The sequence below is a fragment of the Ostrinia nubilalis genome, chromosome 9, assembly GCF_963855985.1.
Source record: "Ostrinia nubilalis chromosome 9, ilOstNubi1.1, whole genome shotgun sequence".
In the NCBI taxonomy this organism is placed as follows: domain Eukaryota; kingdom Metazoa; phylum Arthropoda; class Insecta; order Lepidoptera; family Crambidae; genus Ostrinia; species Ostrinia nubilalis.
In genome coordinates this window covers 4109500-4123553 of record NC_087096.1, presented here as the reverse complement: position 1 = coordinate 4123553, position 14054 = coordinate 4109500, and the positions used below count along the sequence as shown (strand labels likewise).

Here is a 14054-nt window from a genome sequence, read left to right as displayed (position 1 = left end):
TAATTGTGCAAATATTAGGGCATTAACTATATTAGATAAAATATTATTATTTTTATTTATTTATTGCCCTTATTAAATAACATTCATTTTTTCGTTATTGCATAACGTATTCGGTATGGTATTATCGTATTTTCGTTACTATTATATTGTTTATCGTTTTTTGACAAGAACCTGTAGAATAAACAAACCATCATTTGAATTTGGAAAACAGCTGACAAGTTCTTTTCAGTACAGTTTGAGACACCGCACTAGCCCAACGTCACGTCACTGTTTCGGACTTGTTCAAAATTCCTCGTCAAGCTTTGCCAGAATGCCGGTATACTACGGCGGTTTTGTCGGGGGGCCCCATGGCGGCGGCTACTGCCTGTACTCGTACAGCCAATGCCAGCCATCGACTGGGGGCTGCGGGCCCGCGAGTCCCCCACCGGGGCCCAGCTGCCCTCTCTCTTGCTGAACTGGCTGATTGCTTTTATGTAAGTTACTTTTCAAACACTAGTTCTATGGCGAAATGGCAAACTAGGAATGCAAGCACAATCCTAATTATAAGATGGTAGAGATCGTAAATGGGCATCGCCAACTATCCAAAAATCCAGGAGGCTGTTTCTATAGTGAAAAACAGACCTCCCGCTAGCTTTCCTTCTAGAGTTCAAGCCTTGTTCAAGCTTATAAAATGGAATATCTTTATCTACAGCTGTGATTCTTCTTCCAGATCCCATCAGAGCTGAGTTCAGAGAGCATCGTGCGGGAGAACCTGTGTTTCGTGATATCGCTCGTCATGTTTGTGCTGCTGACCTGGGTCTCCGTCCGAGGCTACTGCTCCGGGCTGGAGAAAGCTCCGTTCTATAGTGATTATTCAATACATGTTTAAAAATTACTTGCAACGTTTTATTTCATAGTTGTTTGCATCCTTCTAAGTTTCAAAATGCACTAATACGCCTAGTGTTGGATCCTCCAAAGCGGAATTGGACAGCAGAGGTCCTGGAGGGATATGACTTGACTTAAGCTGTCACGAGGATGACGTGACGTAAAAGCCGTCACGAGGATGACGTGACAAAGCTGTCACGAGGATGACGTGACGTAATAGCCGTCACGAGGATGACGTGACGTAAAAGCCGTCACGAGGATGAGGTGACAAAGCTGTCACGAGGATGACGTGACGTAAAAACAGTCACGAACTCGCGATAACATTTTTGCTGGGGTAATGCACACGCGAAAGGCAACATTTTTTTTTGGGATGGACTGTCGTAAAAAGCAAACAAACACGAGTGCGTGTAGGTACCGCAGATCCTCACAGCTACCTACCGCAGACCTAACTACTGATAAGATAACTGACAGAAAAGAATAAAATAACCAAGTTCACAGCATCCCTTTATTAACCCTTACCTAGGCGCATTAAAAAAATCACACAATTAGGCGCATGGGGTCTTGAGTGACCCCAAACAAATATTGGGAAAGGAGTGTCAAAAAGAAATAAAATGAAATGTATTTTATGGTAATTGATAAAGTTCTTTAATATAATTAACTTTAAGGAACAAAAACATTACTGGAACATTATATCTATTAAAAAAATAAAAAAAATATAACCCTTCTCTCAAAACTATTTTTTTGGCATGGCCGAGATCAACTTAAAAAATAATAACTAATCAGTCTCATCAGCGGAGTCTTCTGTTCTGCATCCGACACAGTAAACTCTCGAGTGCTGCTGACAAATAAATTTATGACATTTAAAGCATTTTGTTGGCAGTTTTTTGTCGTTCTTTCTAGGACATGATGAACAGCGCCCGCGCTTAGCTGTCGATTTTTGGACCGTCTCGTCCACATCATGACCTCTGATGGAAGTGCATCACGATCTCTTCCGAACTTTTCCTTTATTTTATCTATATATAAATTGGTATTTGTGACCAAAAGTTCAATAACCACACTGTCAAAGAACAATTGAAAGCATTCAAGGGGAGATTTGGCGTTCTTTGCATACTCTTTGACTCCTGGTAAGTGAAGAATAATATTTTGTGCTCGGGTCCTTACTGCGTTAGATGGTGGTACTTTAGACCATTTCACTTTCGGGCCATTTCTGTGAGTATGTCGAGATAAAAAAAAGTTACCTTCCGATGGTTCAGGGCTGTCTTGAATATATTCGGACTCTTCAATTTTGCTTTCTGAATCATGAGCACTATCAATAGCAGCATCATTTACCGTTTCGTCTTCCGAATCCGAACCAGCTACATCTTGCTCTTCATCGGACACTTCTTCCAGCCATTGCAAAGTCTTTCGTTAGACATTTCAAATCGGTAAAAAACTGAAAAAAAAAAAGGAAAAAGACTCAAAATAAACTCAAAATCACATAAAACAATTACGTAGTATATAAACATATACATACACACAAAAATAATCAACAATATACTCATATAAACTAAAAGAAAACATAATAGTTAAAACTTACCTCCTCCAAAAAACGTAACGTAACTGGTCGCATGGGGTCAGCCCTCTAGACAGCAGCAATACGTGCGCGCGCGTTGATATTTTGGACGCGACTAATTTGCGTACCCCGTGGGGAGTGAGGAAGCTAGAAAGAGCGCGAGCGCGCTCTAATCACTGTAAAACATTTTTTTTTAAATTTGGAGTCGCCTTGACCCCATGCGCCTAATTAAGGGTTAACGCCACAATAGTCCACAGTTCACGCGACCCTCACACCTGTCCCGAGTGGCAGTTGTAGCAGGGTCCCACGGGCGAGCAGCAGCAGCCCTGAACGCAGGGGGGACAGCACCGGGGCATGGGCCGGTCGCAGCCGCCGGGACACCGCGCGAACGTCCCGATGTTGAAGTCCCGGTAGCAACCATATTGATAAGGCATTCTGGAACTTGAGGCTTCAGACTTGCTTTTAGAAAACTTTTTTTGATAATTTTCCGAATTATTTAGTTTTTTTGGACTTTTTCAAATTTTTCCGTATGAAGCCGCTTGATGCGATGCTGTGGAATTGATAAATGTCAGTGATTTGACAGAACTTGCGAAAGTTTTTTTTACAAAAATTATAGGCCAGTATCAAAATTTGAAATATTAGGTAAGGTATATCGTTATTATATCAATGTTTATTTGTATAACGATATTGTACCGTTGCCGTAATTTATTTAATTTTACACAATATCTCTAAGCACAATAGCCAGGAAAACAGTTGATGCTTTTAATTCAAACAACATTTATTATCAAAATGATCAATAAATGATCCCTTTCTTACTTTTCAATAAAATTATTGCTTCCAAAAAATAATTGTTACAATAAAGAATTTAAATAATGCAATTAACTTTATTACAATACAACAATAAAATACCTAGTGCTCAAGTAGGTACAAACTTTAATATTTATTTCTTGAAAATAAAAGTTATCTTGTTCATTGCTCTTTGACTCTCGCAGCCTCTGATTCGGTCAACTACCCCATCTCGAACGTTCAACCTGCGGGTATGTACACAACCCTCCGCTCAGACCACTAGAGAAATCATCCCCTATTAAGAAAAAAGCAGGCAAGCATTATTAATCAATCCTAACTTAATGAGGTACTCCCGTCCCGTACTTTATCAATCATTCCTAAAAATACTCGGTGACATTAAATTGTATGGGGGGTTACATTCGTAGAAACGGCTGCGACCCTCGCCATTGGATTCTATGAATACGTACATTAATGCTGGTCTAAAAACGACCAATCCGTCTAGACCCGTGTAAGTCACGGATTACGAAATGTGCAAAGCTCTATTGGTGCTGGTTTATCGTATATTTCTGTAGATAATAGACGTATAACAAAATTTCGTAGAAACGAGGTCATAGTCCGGTGGATATATTCATGGAAGAGTGCTTCCAAATAAATTGCTTGTGTACTCATAGTTGCATAGATCATGTAGGTATTAATTAACGTAACAGCTTGGTTTCTGTCTGCGCTCGGATGCACAAAGCGATGCAATCCTCCGGAATGAGCTCCGAACATTAACGTGCTACATTCAGGCACGGATGCCTAAAGCACCTAATGCCTTAGATTAATACCTACGGGCTATGTGCTAACATAGCGCAAATGGATCATCTAATACATGTAGGTATACCTACCTATGTAGCACGCGTAAATATAATATGTGAAAGCCTGGCTGGCTTCTGCGTAAATTGAAAATAACGAAAAACGCATTATTACATATTTCAAATATTTCACTGAAAATGTGTTTATTAACGAATACCTGGAAAATTGTCACGTGGGTTGTGCCAATGTACGAGTACATACAGATACAGGCGACGGTATATCAAGCTAAACACTGTAAAAGGTATCTACCATGAAGTCATCGCGTATAAAAAGGGATCGATAGTTTGCATTAAAATCATACCATGTATATAACGTGTAAGTACTTGGTAAGTTGTATTCTTAGCATAGTATTCGAGACTAGATGATACAAAATATGAAACATCCATTACCCGCACTCATCATAAATAGTTGAAAGCGTGTGACATGTGATTTTATCGCCCACCGTGCGCAACTTCCGCCCACCATTTTATCTGATGGCGACGTTTTACAAAATGACCGTGCTTCCGGTCTGCACACCTTGTGCACTCGTGTGATTTTATTTATTTTTACGCGTCTTTGTTGCTATACAAGACAAGTGTTAAGGCGAAGTTTCAAAATCGTAATGGTAGCCTTCTTCTTTCTTCTTTTTAGGTTCTTCATTTTTAGTAGGTAGTTATCAACAGATAACTGTCGGGTGGTCTACAATCAAATATGACCAGAACCACTGCAGCAGAGTTTAGAACCACTGCATGTATTTTTTCCTGTGTGGATCTACTGAGGGCAAGACCATAGATAAGCAATTTTAAATTTATTTTTTATAGTAAAAAATAAAGGGGTGTGGTGTACCTTTGCTTACTGTGTTTATTTGTACGCAAGTTACTTTACTCCGTAAATTAGCTATTAATCTGCTTATTCAGCTGCTGCTGTGATAGCTATTGGCTCCGTGCACGATTACAGCGCCAACTAGCGTCCACAACTTTGTGGGCTCTGTCACATTGACATTTAGGTCGTATATTTGTGAAAAAATATCGAAATGAAAAAATAATAAATATTTTCGACTAATAAATTGTTGTGATATCACGATTTGGGTGGAAAAAAGGTTTTGAAATCATTTTGGTCATTCAAATCAAATGAGGTAAGTCCTAAAAGTGTGTTTAATTTTGATTGTGTCAGGGTTTGTTTACTTCATTTATAGTTGTAGTTTTACAGTAAAACAAAAAGAAAAAGCTACTTTAACGGTTTCATTATATAACAGTAAATATAATTAAATGTTCCTGTATCGCTAGTAATAAATTAAATATCGTTTTCAGATCGAAATGAGTATTGTTTTGAAGACCGGGTTTGTGAGTGTTACAATATCAAATTCCAACCACAAACCGTATTTAAAGGAAAGTTGTTGGTATTGGCTGGACAAGTCCGAGATGTAGAAGAATTAGGAACAAAACAAGGGCAGAGTTCAATAATTCACGCTCTCATCATAAGGCAAACATCTGTGCACAACAACTACTGTGACTCATTTTTGTACTACCACGTTGTATAGTCTAGTTATTTCCAAATTGTAAACGGCTATTAAACCAGCCCTATCGAAATACAGTCCACTCTTTTATTTTAGTTCCCAGTAGGACCCTTTTCATGCGATTAATTAATGATATTAAAATGTATTATGTAGAATCGCTTTGCCATTGACAGATACATCTGATGACAGAGCTTACATTATTTCTACTTTTGACCACCATGAGCGCTGCGATAGATTATGTTACCCCCACCTAGTACTTCGCACCCAGCGAATAACCTAAGTACAAGGTTATTTCAAAACAGTGCCAACATCTTTCAGGAATGATAAAACCTACTACTAGCTACTTACCTAGGCGAGAAACTAGCTATCTCCTGATTTTAAATACAGTTAAATAAAAGACAAAAATAACATCCACAACTTTATTTACAAAACAATCCACGCTTCATATGCACTTGGAAGGGCCGTATCTCCATCTGTAGGTCCCGAAGGGCTGGCCGCACGGGCCGATGCAAACGCCACCGCAGGGTCCGCAGAATGGCGCCGGGTATGCTAAGCCAGCGACCTGGCCGTAGCCAGGAGTACCACAGGATGGGCAAGGCATCTTGGATTGGGTTCTTCAAATTAAACGAGGGTAGGGTAGTTGAAATTATTGGGTGGTTGTTATTTTTAGAGGTTTTGAATTTTTTTAGATTTTTTTCAACTTTTTGATGTGGACGTCTTTGGAAAATACAACAGACAGATGAATGCAGATGAATGACAGATGTGACATAGAGGATGTGTCATGATGTGACAGGAATGGGAAAAACAGAAAAATATAAAAGAGGATTGATAAGAATTTAAGTTGGCCTTCTTTCTCTTCTAAACTTCATTTTAAGCCGGCTACACAAGTAGGCCCCAACGTTGTTGATAATAGTGTTGGTTGGTGCCAACAAAGTTGGTTCTTGAGACAAGCTCTTTTCTAGGTCCACTCGAGCACTCGTTGGACCCTTTTGTAGCGTTGGTTTCGATCAACGTGTGTAGCCGGCCTTAAGTGTAAGCCTTTTTCTAGTAAACCCTAATATGAGCCCTAAAATGAATAGGCCATTTTAAAAGTTGAGATTTCTCCATACATTAATCAGCCATTGTGTTACAAATGGAAAGATACGGCCTTCAGAAACTAGGCTTTATTCAACTTAATAAATGAGCTACATTTCTGATAAATAAGATCAAGATATTTTCCACAAAGAAGTCACTTGTATCATTCTTAAAGTACCATAGACAATTTGCAACAGAGGAGGTTCATATCATTCTCCCTCGCTATATTTCAATGTCCAGGTACACTTTAGTCATTATCACAAACGAAATCTTCTAGATAGCCTGGTCTTCTGCGAGCCCTGTGGGAACGCCGGCTTAGGTTTGCCTCTGGCTCTTCAGCAACACCAGTTTCTTGACCAAGTTCAGGCTGCTGAACAGATTCAGATTCCTGAACTAATTCATCTAAGTCTGATGGCTCTTCTTGACAGGAATCATCCTCTCCATCCGGTAAAGGAGCCAAATGTCTGTTTGAAACGGTGGTCTCTCTACCATCTTGTAATCTTATATACGAATATGACGGATTTGTTTGTAAAAGTTCGACCTCTTCCACTAAGGGGTCGTACTTTGAAGCACGAACATTCCTTTTCATGAGAGCGGTCCCAGAAGACGATAACCATGATGGTATCGACTGCCCATTCATTGTTCGTCGAGGGTGGCAAAACAAACGTTCGTGAGGAGTGCAATTTGTGGCCGTGCAAAGTAAAGAACGTATAGAATGTAAAGATTCGGATAGCACTTGTTCCCAATCCGTCACTTCCAGGCCCTTAGATTTTAGGAAAAGCTGTACTGTCCTCCACAATGTCCCGTTTAAACGTTCAACTTGTCCATTACCTTGTGGATTATATGGAGTAGTCCGGCTACTTGCCACGTTTAAAGAAAGCAAGAACTGCTGCACTCGTTCTGACACAAAAGCAGAGCCTCTATCAGAATGGACAAAGAGAGGAGTGCCGAACATAAAAAAAATATCTTTAAGGCATCTGATTACAGTGTCTGCAGATAAATCTTGACAAGGATATGCGAATGGAAATCTAGAGAATTCATCGATAATAGTGAGGATGTATTTATTCTTGCTCTTTGAAGGTAATGGGCCTTTGAAATCAATGCTTAGTCGTTCAAAAGGAGCTATCGCCTTAATAAGCTTTCCTTGAGTTTTGTGAAATTGTGGTTTGATTTCAGCACAAATTCTGCAAGCAGAAGTAATCGCTTTTATATCAGTGACAGAGTATGGCAAATTTTTAGTTCTGATCCAATGAGTCATACGAGTAATACCAGGGTGTCCAAGAGCGTTGTGCAACTCAATTAGTTTATTTGTGACGTTGGTGTGTATCTGAGCACAAACGCGAGATAGTGCATCAGCGGCCAAATTCTCCTTCCCCGGTCTATATATAACATCATATTTGTATGCTGATAGCTCGAGTCTCCAACGCTCTACCTTTTCATTCTTAATTTTGCTTGAATGGTGAGCTTGCAACATAAATGCTACTGACTGCTGGTCAGTGATTAAAATAAAATGCCTTCCTAAAAGGAAGTGGCGCCACTTGCGAAGTGCTTCAACGATGGCACACGCCTCCTTTTCTATTGAAGAGTGGCGTCTCTCAGGTGGAGATAATGAACGGGAAAAGTAAGCTACAGGTCGTTCGTCCTGTGATAAAATGGCTCCAATCGCATATTCTGATGCATCCGTTTCGACAGTGAAAGTAGCTTTAAGATCAATTGCATGTAAACTAGCGTTAGCGAGCTCAGTCTTTAAATTGTTAAAGCTTGATAATGCTTCGTCAGAAAGAGGAAATTCGGTACTATCTATCAACGGCCTCAGTTTATGAGAAAAGTTTCTTACCCATGGGCTATAATGTGCAAATAATCCTAAAACCCTTTTGAGTGACATTGAATCTTTAGGCTCAGGAAGATCGAGTAAAGGTTGTATTCTTGATTTGTCAGGTTTGATTGTCTGATTGGTGATGGTGTGACCCAAAAGATTAATGGTTTCCGAACAAAAGGTGCACTTTTCTTTATTCAATGTAAGTCTATATTTTTCAGCCGCCTGTAGAAAGGCATTAAGGTTTTTATCGTGTTCGGCCTTAGTCACGCCACAGATGGTCACATCATCGAGATAAGCATAGGTTCCAACTAAATTTTCCTTTTCTATGATGAATTCTAGTGTTCGCTGGAAAGCGGCTACGCCGTTAGTAACGCCAAATGGGATTCGAGTAAATTCGTACAGTTTTCCACATGCTTCGAAGGCAGTAAACTTCTGTTCTTTTTTCAGTATGGGCACTTGATGATAAGCGCTTTTCAAATCGATTTGACTAAAAAAGTTGAATTTGGAAACTTTTGAAATTATTGAATTTATTTTTGGCAAGGGATAGGCGTCCAGTTCAGTAAACATATTAATAGTTCTTGAGTAATCAATAACAAGTCGCTTTCTGTGGTTGCCTCCTCCAGCGACGAGAACTTGTGCTCTCCAGGGAGACACACTTGGCTTTATGACGCCATCTTCAAGTAGTTTGTTCACCTCTACTTTGATAAAGGCTTCGTCTTCATCGTTGTGCCTCCTGGACTTGATAGCAATGGGCTTAATAGAAGGAGTGAGATTTGTGAAAATTGAAGCAGGAGGAACCGAGGCTTCCATTACGTTACAGACGCTGAGGGGCTCCTCCTCACCACCGAAGTTCAAAATGAGCGAAGAATGTGTTTTTAGTATATCATGCCCAATTATGACGTCTGCACACAAGTTGTTTACAATCAGCAAATTCCGTTTCGGGTAGATATGTTTATCGATCTTTAAAGTTACGGAACACGATCCTTCTACGATAGAGGTATGGCTTAGCGATGCTAGTGTAATAGACTGACTGCAACGTTTCTTCTTTAGTTTTAATGTTTCAGCCAAACCTTTGTCAATAAAGCTTACTGAACTTCCTGTGTCAACGAGTGCGTCTGCAAGGTAGTCGTTAATAGTTATGGGGATAGTCGCTTTTCGCAGACTTCCTGGAGCGGCTGCAATTACCGACGCTGCCTCCGTAGGTGTATCTTGAGTTACAGCATTCATTTTAGGACTCGTTCCACCGCTGCTCCGACATACATTTGCAAAATGTCCTTTCTTGGAGCATAATTGGCATTGCGAATGAAACGCAGGACACTTTATACGTTGATGTACATTACCACCGCAAAAAAAACATCGACGTTTTTTATGACCGAAATTAACAGCGGCTAAATTATGATCGACCTCCTTTCCTTGTTCTGGTTGAACCGGTATAGCGTTAAGCAATGAGGTCGGATTAGATGAAATTGAGAAAGAGTGCAAACTTTTTTCGGCGGTTTCAAGTGTCAGTGCCTGGTTCTGTGCGTCATCGAATGACAATGTCAAATTTTCCAACAGTCTTTGACGGATTCTTTGAGAGTTGATACCCGATATGAATGCAATACACATGAAATCGTTTTGATTTTGTTCGGCAGTCACAGCGTGAAAATCACAATCTTGGGCTAACAGTTTCAAGGCACGAACATAATCACGTATAGATTCCTCAGGCTTTTGCTGTCTTGTTGAGAGGATGTGCCGAGCCAGAATACGATTCCGAGGTTTCTCGTATGATTTTTTAAGTAATTCTATTGCTTCGTCATAACTGGCACATCCTTTTATTATAGTAAAGACTCCAGGCGCCAAATAGTTGATAAGTAGCTTTAATTTTAAGTCAGGACTAGCATTACTTATCTCTTCTGATATAAAGTTTTGGAATGTATGCAGCCAATGACTCCATTGGAGCTCTGCACCGGGCGTACTTGGATCCGTTGAAAATTTTTCCGGATTTAGATAACGAGAACCTCTCGTGATGGAACTCGACGACACAGTTTCGTTATGAGACATTGTCACAATTAAGTTGAATAAATTGTTACAAATGGAAAGATACGGCCTTCAGAAACTAGGCTTTATTCAACTTAATAAATGAGCTACATTTCTGATAAATAAGATCAAGATATTTTCCACAAAGAAGTCACTTGTATCATTCTTAAAGTACCATAGACAATTTGCAACAGAGGAGGTTCATATCACATTGTATACCCATTCTTATAAGATACATCATACAAGAATGCGTGGTAAATTCAGTGAACTGCTCCTGAATCAAATGTACCTACTACTGCTTTTTCTATTTATTCATATTAACCGGCAGACAGTGGTGACTGAGTTTGTTGCGGCGCTTCTTCTCAGCACTTGCCAAATGTTGGTCTCGAAGCGCTGGTAGGGTAAAAAGATTATGAGACATGTAGAGGCTCCTTAAGAGCAAAATGACGATTTGTAAGAACTATTTATTAGTCTATACAAATAAAGAAATTTTTTGACTTTGACTTTGAGCCATAAAAACACACAAAGCTTACTGTGTCATCTAATAAAGTCCCAGAAGAAGCCATTCCCAGCTGTGGTATGCCATATCGCATGTCTTAACCAAATTAAGACAACAGCTTCTCTTCTCTCAAGGAGCGCTAAACCACGTCGTGCTCTTCGGACAGCCTTATTTTGGTATGGAGCTTGTGAAGGACCTTTTCCACCACAGTCAAACTCATGATGGCTATTTCAGACCTCTTTCAAAAGACACCCACTATTCAAGAGTTCTTTTTCTTTATTTTTGTTTTGACACTGACTTTTACCACCATTCTTTGTTTTTACATGATCACAAGACGTCTGTTGCGTCAATTTCTATAAAAATTGCAAAATATTGCTAAAATTACACAAATTTTATTTCTCTGAAGGTATGCTTCTTCTTTACGTAGAGATGGTATTAATAATTATGACAAAAGTATTTTACCAAGGTTCCCTTCCCTTTCAGTTTCGTCAAGATGCCAGTTCGCAACTGCTGCCTAGGATGCCAGGGCCCGATGGCGGGCCCGTGCGGGCCACTGGCGCACCGCATGGAGTCGTGCTCCGACGTGGGTCCCTGCTGCGTGCACAGCATAGGAGTCCAGTGCAAGTCGCCCTGTGGTGACCTTGGGGTGTTGCATGGGTAAGCGGCTTAAATTCCTTTCACAGCATTGAACCACCAAAAGGCAAAGTGGAGAACTACACCGATAACCGATGATTGCTAGAAGACTTTCCAAATTATCTTGCCTTTTCCCATGGACCTATAAAAAAAGTCGGACGGATTCTCATCAACAAAATACTGTGACATTAGGATACACCAGCTTGCCTGTACGTACAGGCCGGCACGCACACATTCACACCCTGACGCACCACTTCGAGTGCAAACTTCACACAGTTGACACATTTAGACGGCGAAAAAACAACACGAATACGACATGTCTTGTGTGATGAAATTGTGTAAAAACCGTTCTGTTCGAACAAACAAAAATTAAGGAATCACATTTCACAGGTAAAATAATAATCCAATCACTTATTTCCCGAGATTAAAATATTGAAATTAATTGAAATCAAACGTCATTCACTCGAAAAAATAATACGTCAAAGACCAGTGTTGTCAGTTATTTACGTGGGAAAATTACCCGAAATATGGGAAATTAATAATAATTTTAGGACTTTTTAGTTATTTATTACGCATACTATAGAAATAAAATAATTTATCATAATAATTGTGTTTTAATGGGATATACTTTCATAGGCAGATCCAATCCTTCCCAAAAATGTGTAACTGCGAAATTCAAATTTTCTTACATTTATTGCAAGTCAGTGTTGCAAACAATGCAAGAAAATTTGAACATTGAAAATTTCGCGCCTACCTCAACGCATTCACCGTTCATCCTTTTCAAATTCTGTCTACATTTCCAAGTAACATCTGCCGATCTATGTTTTTCTTAAAATAAATGGGTAAAATGTTTTGGCTAACATGGCATTCACTCACACAATAGACAGACGCCAAAATTTTGCGTCACAGTTTTGTTGTAGCGCGAGTTCCGTCCGCCTTTTTTTATAGGTCCATGCCTTTTCCTGTCAAAAAAGATAGAACTTTGTGGAGATTTTCATCTGAATCTGTAGCCATCTAAACAAGTTTGGGTCGTCTACCAATTTACTAGGAATTCGTGAACAGCTTAATGCTGTTTACTCTGGCTGGAACTAGCACTTCCAGTTACAGAATTTTGAAAATGTAAGATTGGAATCTTTTAAGATTAAATACACTCGGCATCAAATAAATCGCACCTCCCGCGACAAGCACTTATCAAACGTATGCATCCCCACTTCCCACCAACATTGGTACCATTTGAAAGCCTAGTTCTAAACTTCATTTCATTAAAGGAAAGGTTTTTACCCCAAAAATGTGTCTTTACAAGGATCCAGAGTCGCTTCTTCAAAAAATAGGTAATTACGCTATAGCCATTTTTTATGACTATAAAACTGTTAAGTTGGGATTAATCGCTATCCATCTGTTAAAGAGGACACGTGAGATCTTTATTTGGTTTTATAACCATAAAAATTGGTCTAATTGATCCCAGAGGTGAGCCCAAAGTGAGGTCTATTTTCAAGTCACATTTATGGTATATGTTAATCATTTATTTAGAAATGAAATGTATTTTTCTTTAAGGATATTTATTGGGCTTTCAAATAACACCAATATTGTTGGGGTACCATGATTGTGTCAGAAGAAAATCTTTAAAGTTCGCGTCGCGGAAGGTGCGGTTTATTTGATGTTGAGTGTAGGTAGGTAATTAACGTTTTTTTTTAGTTCAAAATCGCTACTGGTACCTATTTTCTGTTCTATCATTTTCGATCCTGCTTCGACTTTTGTCACATTGTAACAACCAATAGCAACTTTGTTCTTCGGAAAGCTATAAAATCATCAAATTCAGCAAAAACTGCTTTTCTTTATCTTTCGCAGAGCACGCGGCGGCATGGCCGGCTCCTACTTCAGCTGCGGGCACGGTTGCATCGGAGGCTGCACCGGCGGACTCTGCGGCTGCTGCTGCGGCCCCGCGTGCGGCTGACAGCTGACAGCTGCCACTGTTGTTTGATAAGTTTGTGCTTGTGATGTTGTTGGCGGAATAAAATTTGAACTCTACATCCTGTTTTGTTATCGTCACACCTACCTGCTCCCCTACTCTGCATGATCCTTCGTCCACACACAAAACCATACTATGCTCTGCGTGGCGTTCACTCACACGGAACTAGGGATATAGTGACGTGCCCTCACAGAACTACTCTGGCCGGCCTGACGTGCCCTCACAGAACCCCCTACTCTGGCCGGCCTGACGTGCCCTCACAGAACCCCCTACTCTGGCCGGCCTGACGTGCCCTTACAGAACCCCCTTCTCTGGCCGGCCTGACGTGCCCTCACAGAACGCCTACTCTGGCACAGAACCCTACTCTGGCCTGACGTGCCCTCGCAGAACCCTACTCTGGCCTGACGTGCCCTCGCAGAACCCTACTCTGGCCTGACGTGCCCTCGCAGAACCCTACTCTGGCCTGACGTGCCCTCGCAGAACCCTACT

The 14054-nt window shown here is 40.2% G+C and overlaps 1 protein-coding gene and 2 long non-coding RNA genes across 3 annotated transcripts; all 3 read left to right on the top strand.

The window, feature by feature from the left end:
• Positions 1–232: 232 nt before the first annotated feature.
• LOC135074926 (uncharacterized) lies at positions 233–874 on the top strand. The gene is made up of 2 exons (XR_010257915.1): positions 233–473; positions 710–874. It is a non-coding gene; the product is annotated as an uncharacterized LOC135074926 (long non-coding RNA).
• Positions 875–4974: 4100 nt separating this feature from the next.
• LOC135074925 (uncharacterized) lies at positions 4975–5629 on the top strand. Its single transcript, XR_010257914.1, has 2 exons — positions 4975–5171; positions 5347–5629. It is a non-coding gene; the product is annotated as an uncharacterized LOC135074925 (long non-coding RNA).
• A 5639-nt stretch (positions 5630–11268) lies between these two features.
• On the top strand, positions 11269–13624 carry LOC135074924 (keratin-associated protein 5-3-like). Its single transcript, XM_063969296.1, has 3 exons — positions 11269–11369; positions 11447–11620; positions 13445–13624. The coding sequence occupies exons 2-3, from the start codon at positions 11457–11459 to the stop codon at positions 13548–13550; spliced, it is 270 nt and encodes an 89-aa protein (XP_063825366.1). The 5' UTR covers positions 11269–11369; positions 11447–11456; the 3' UTR covers positions 13551–13624.
• The last annotated feature ends 430 nt before the right edge of the window (positions 13625–14054 follow it).

Coding starts and splice junctions, on each gene's coding strand:
- LOC135074924 (XM_063969296.1), top strand. CDS start 11,457: ATGCCAGTTCGCAACTGCTGCCTAGGATGCCAGGGCCCGATGGCGGGC. Junction 11,621..13,444: donor GACCTTGGGGTGTTGCATGG/GTAAGCGGCTTA, acceptor TATCTTTCGCAG/AGCACGCGGCGGCATGGCCG.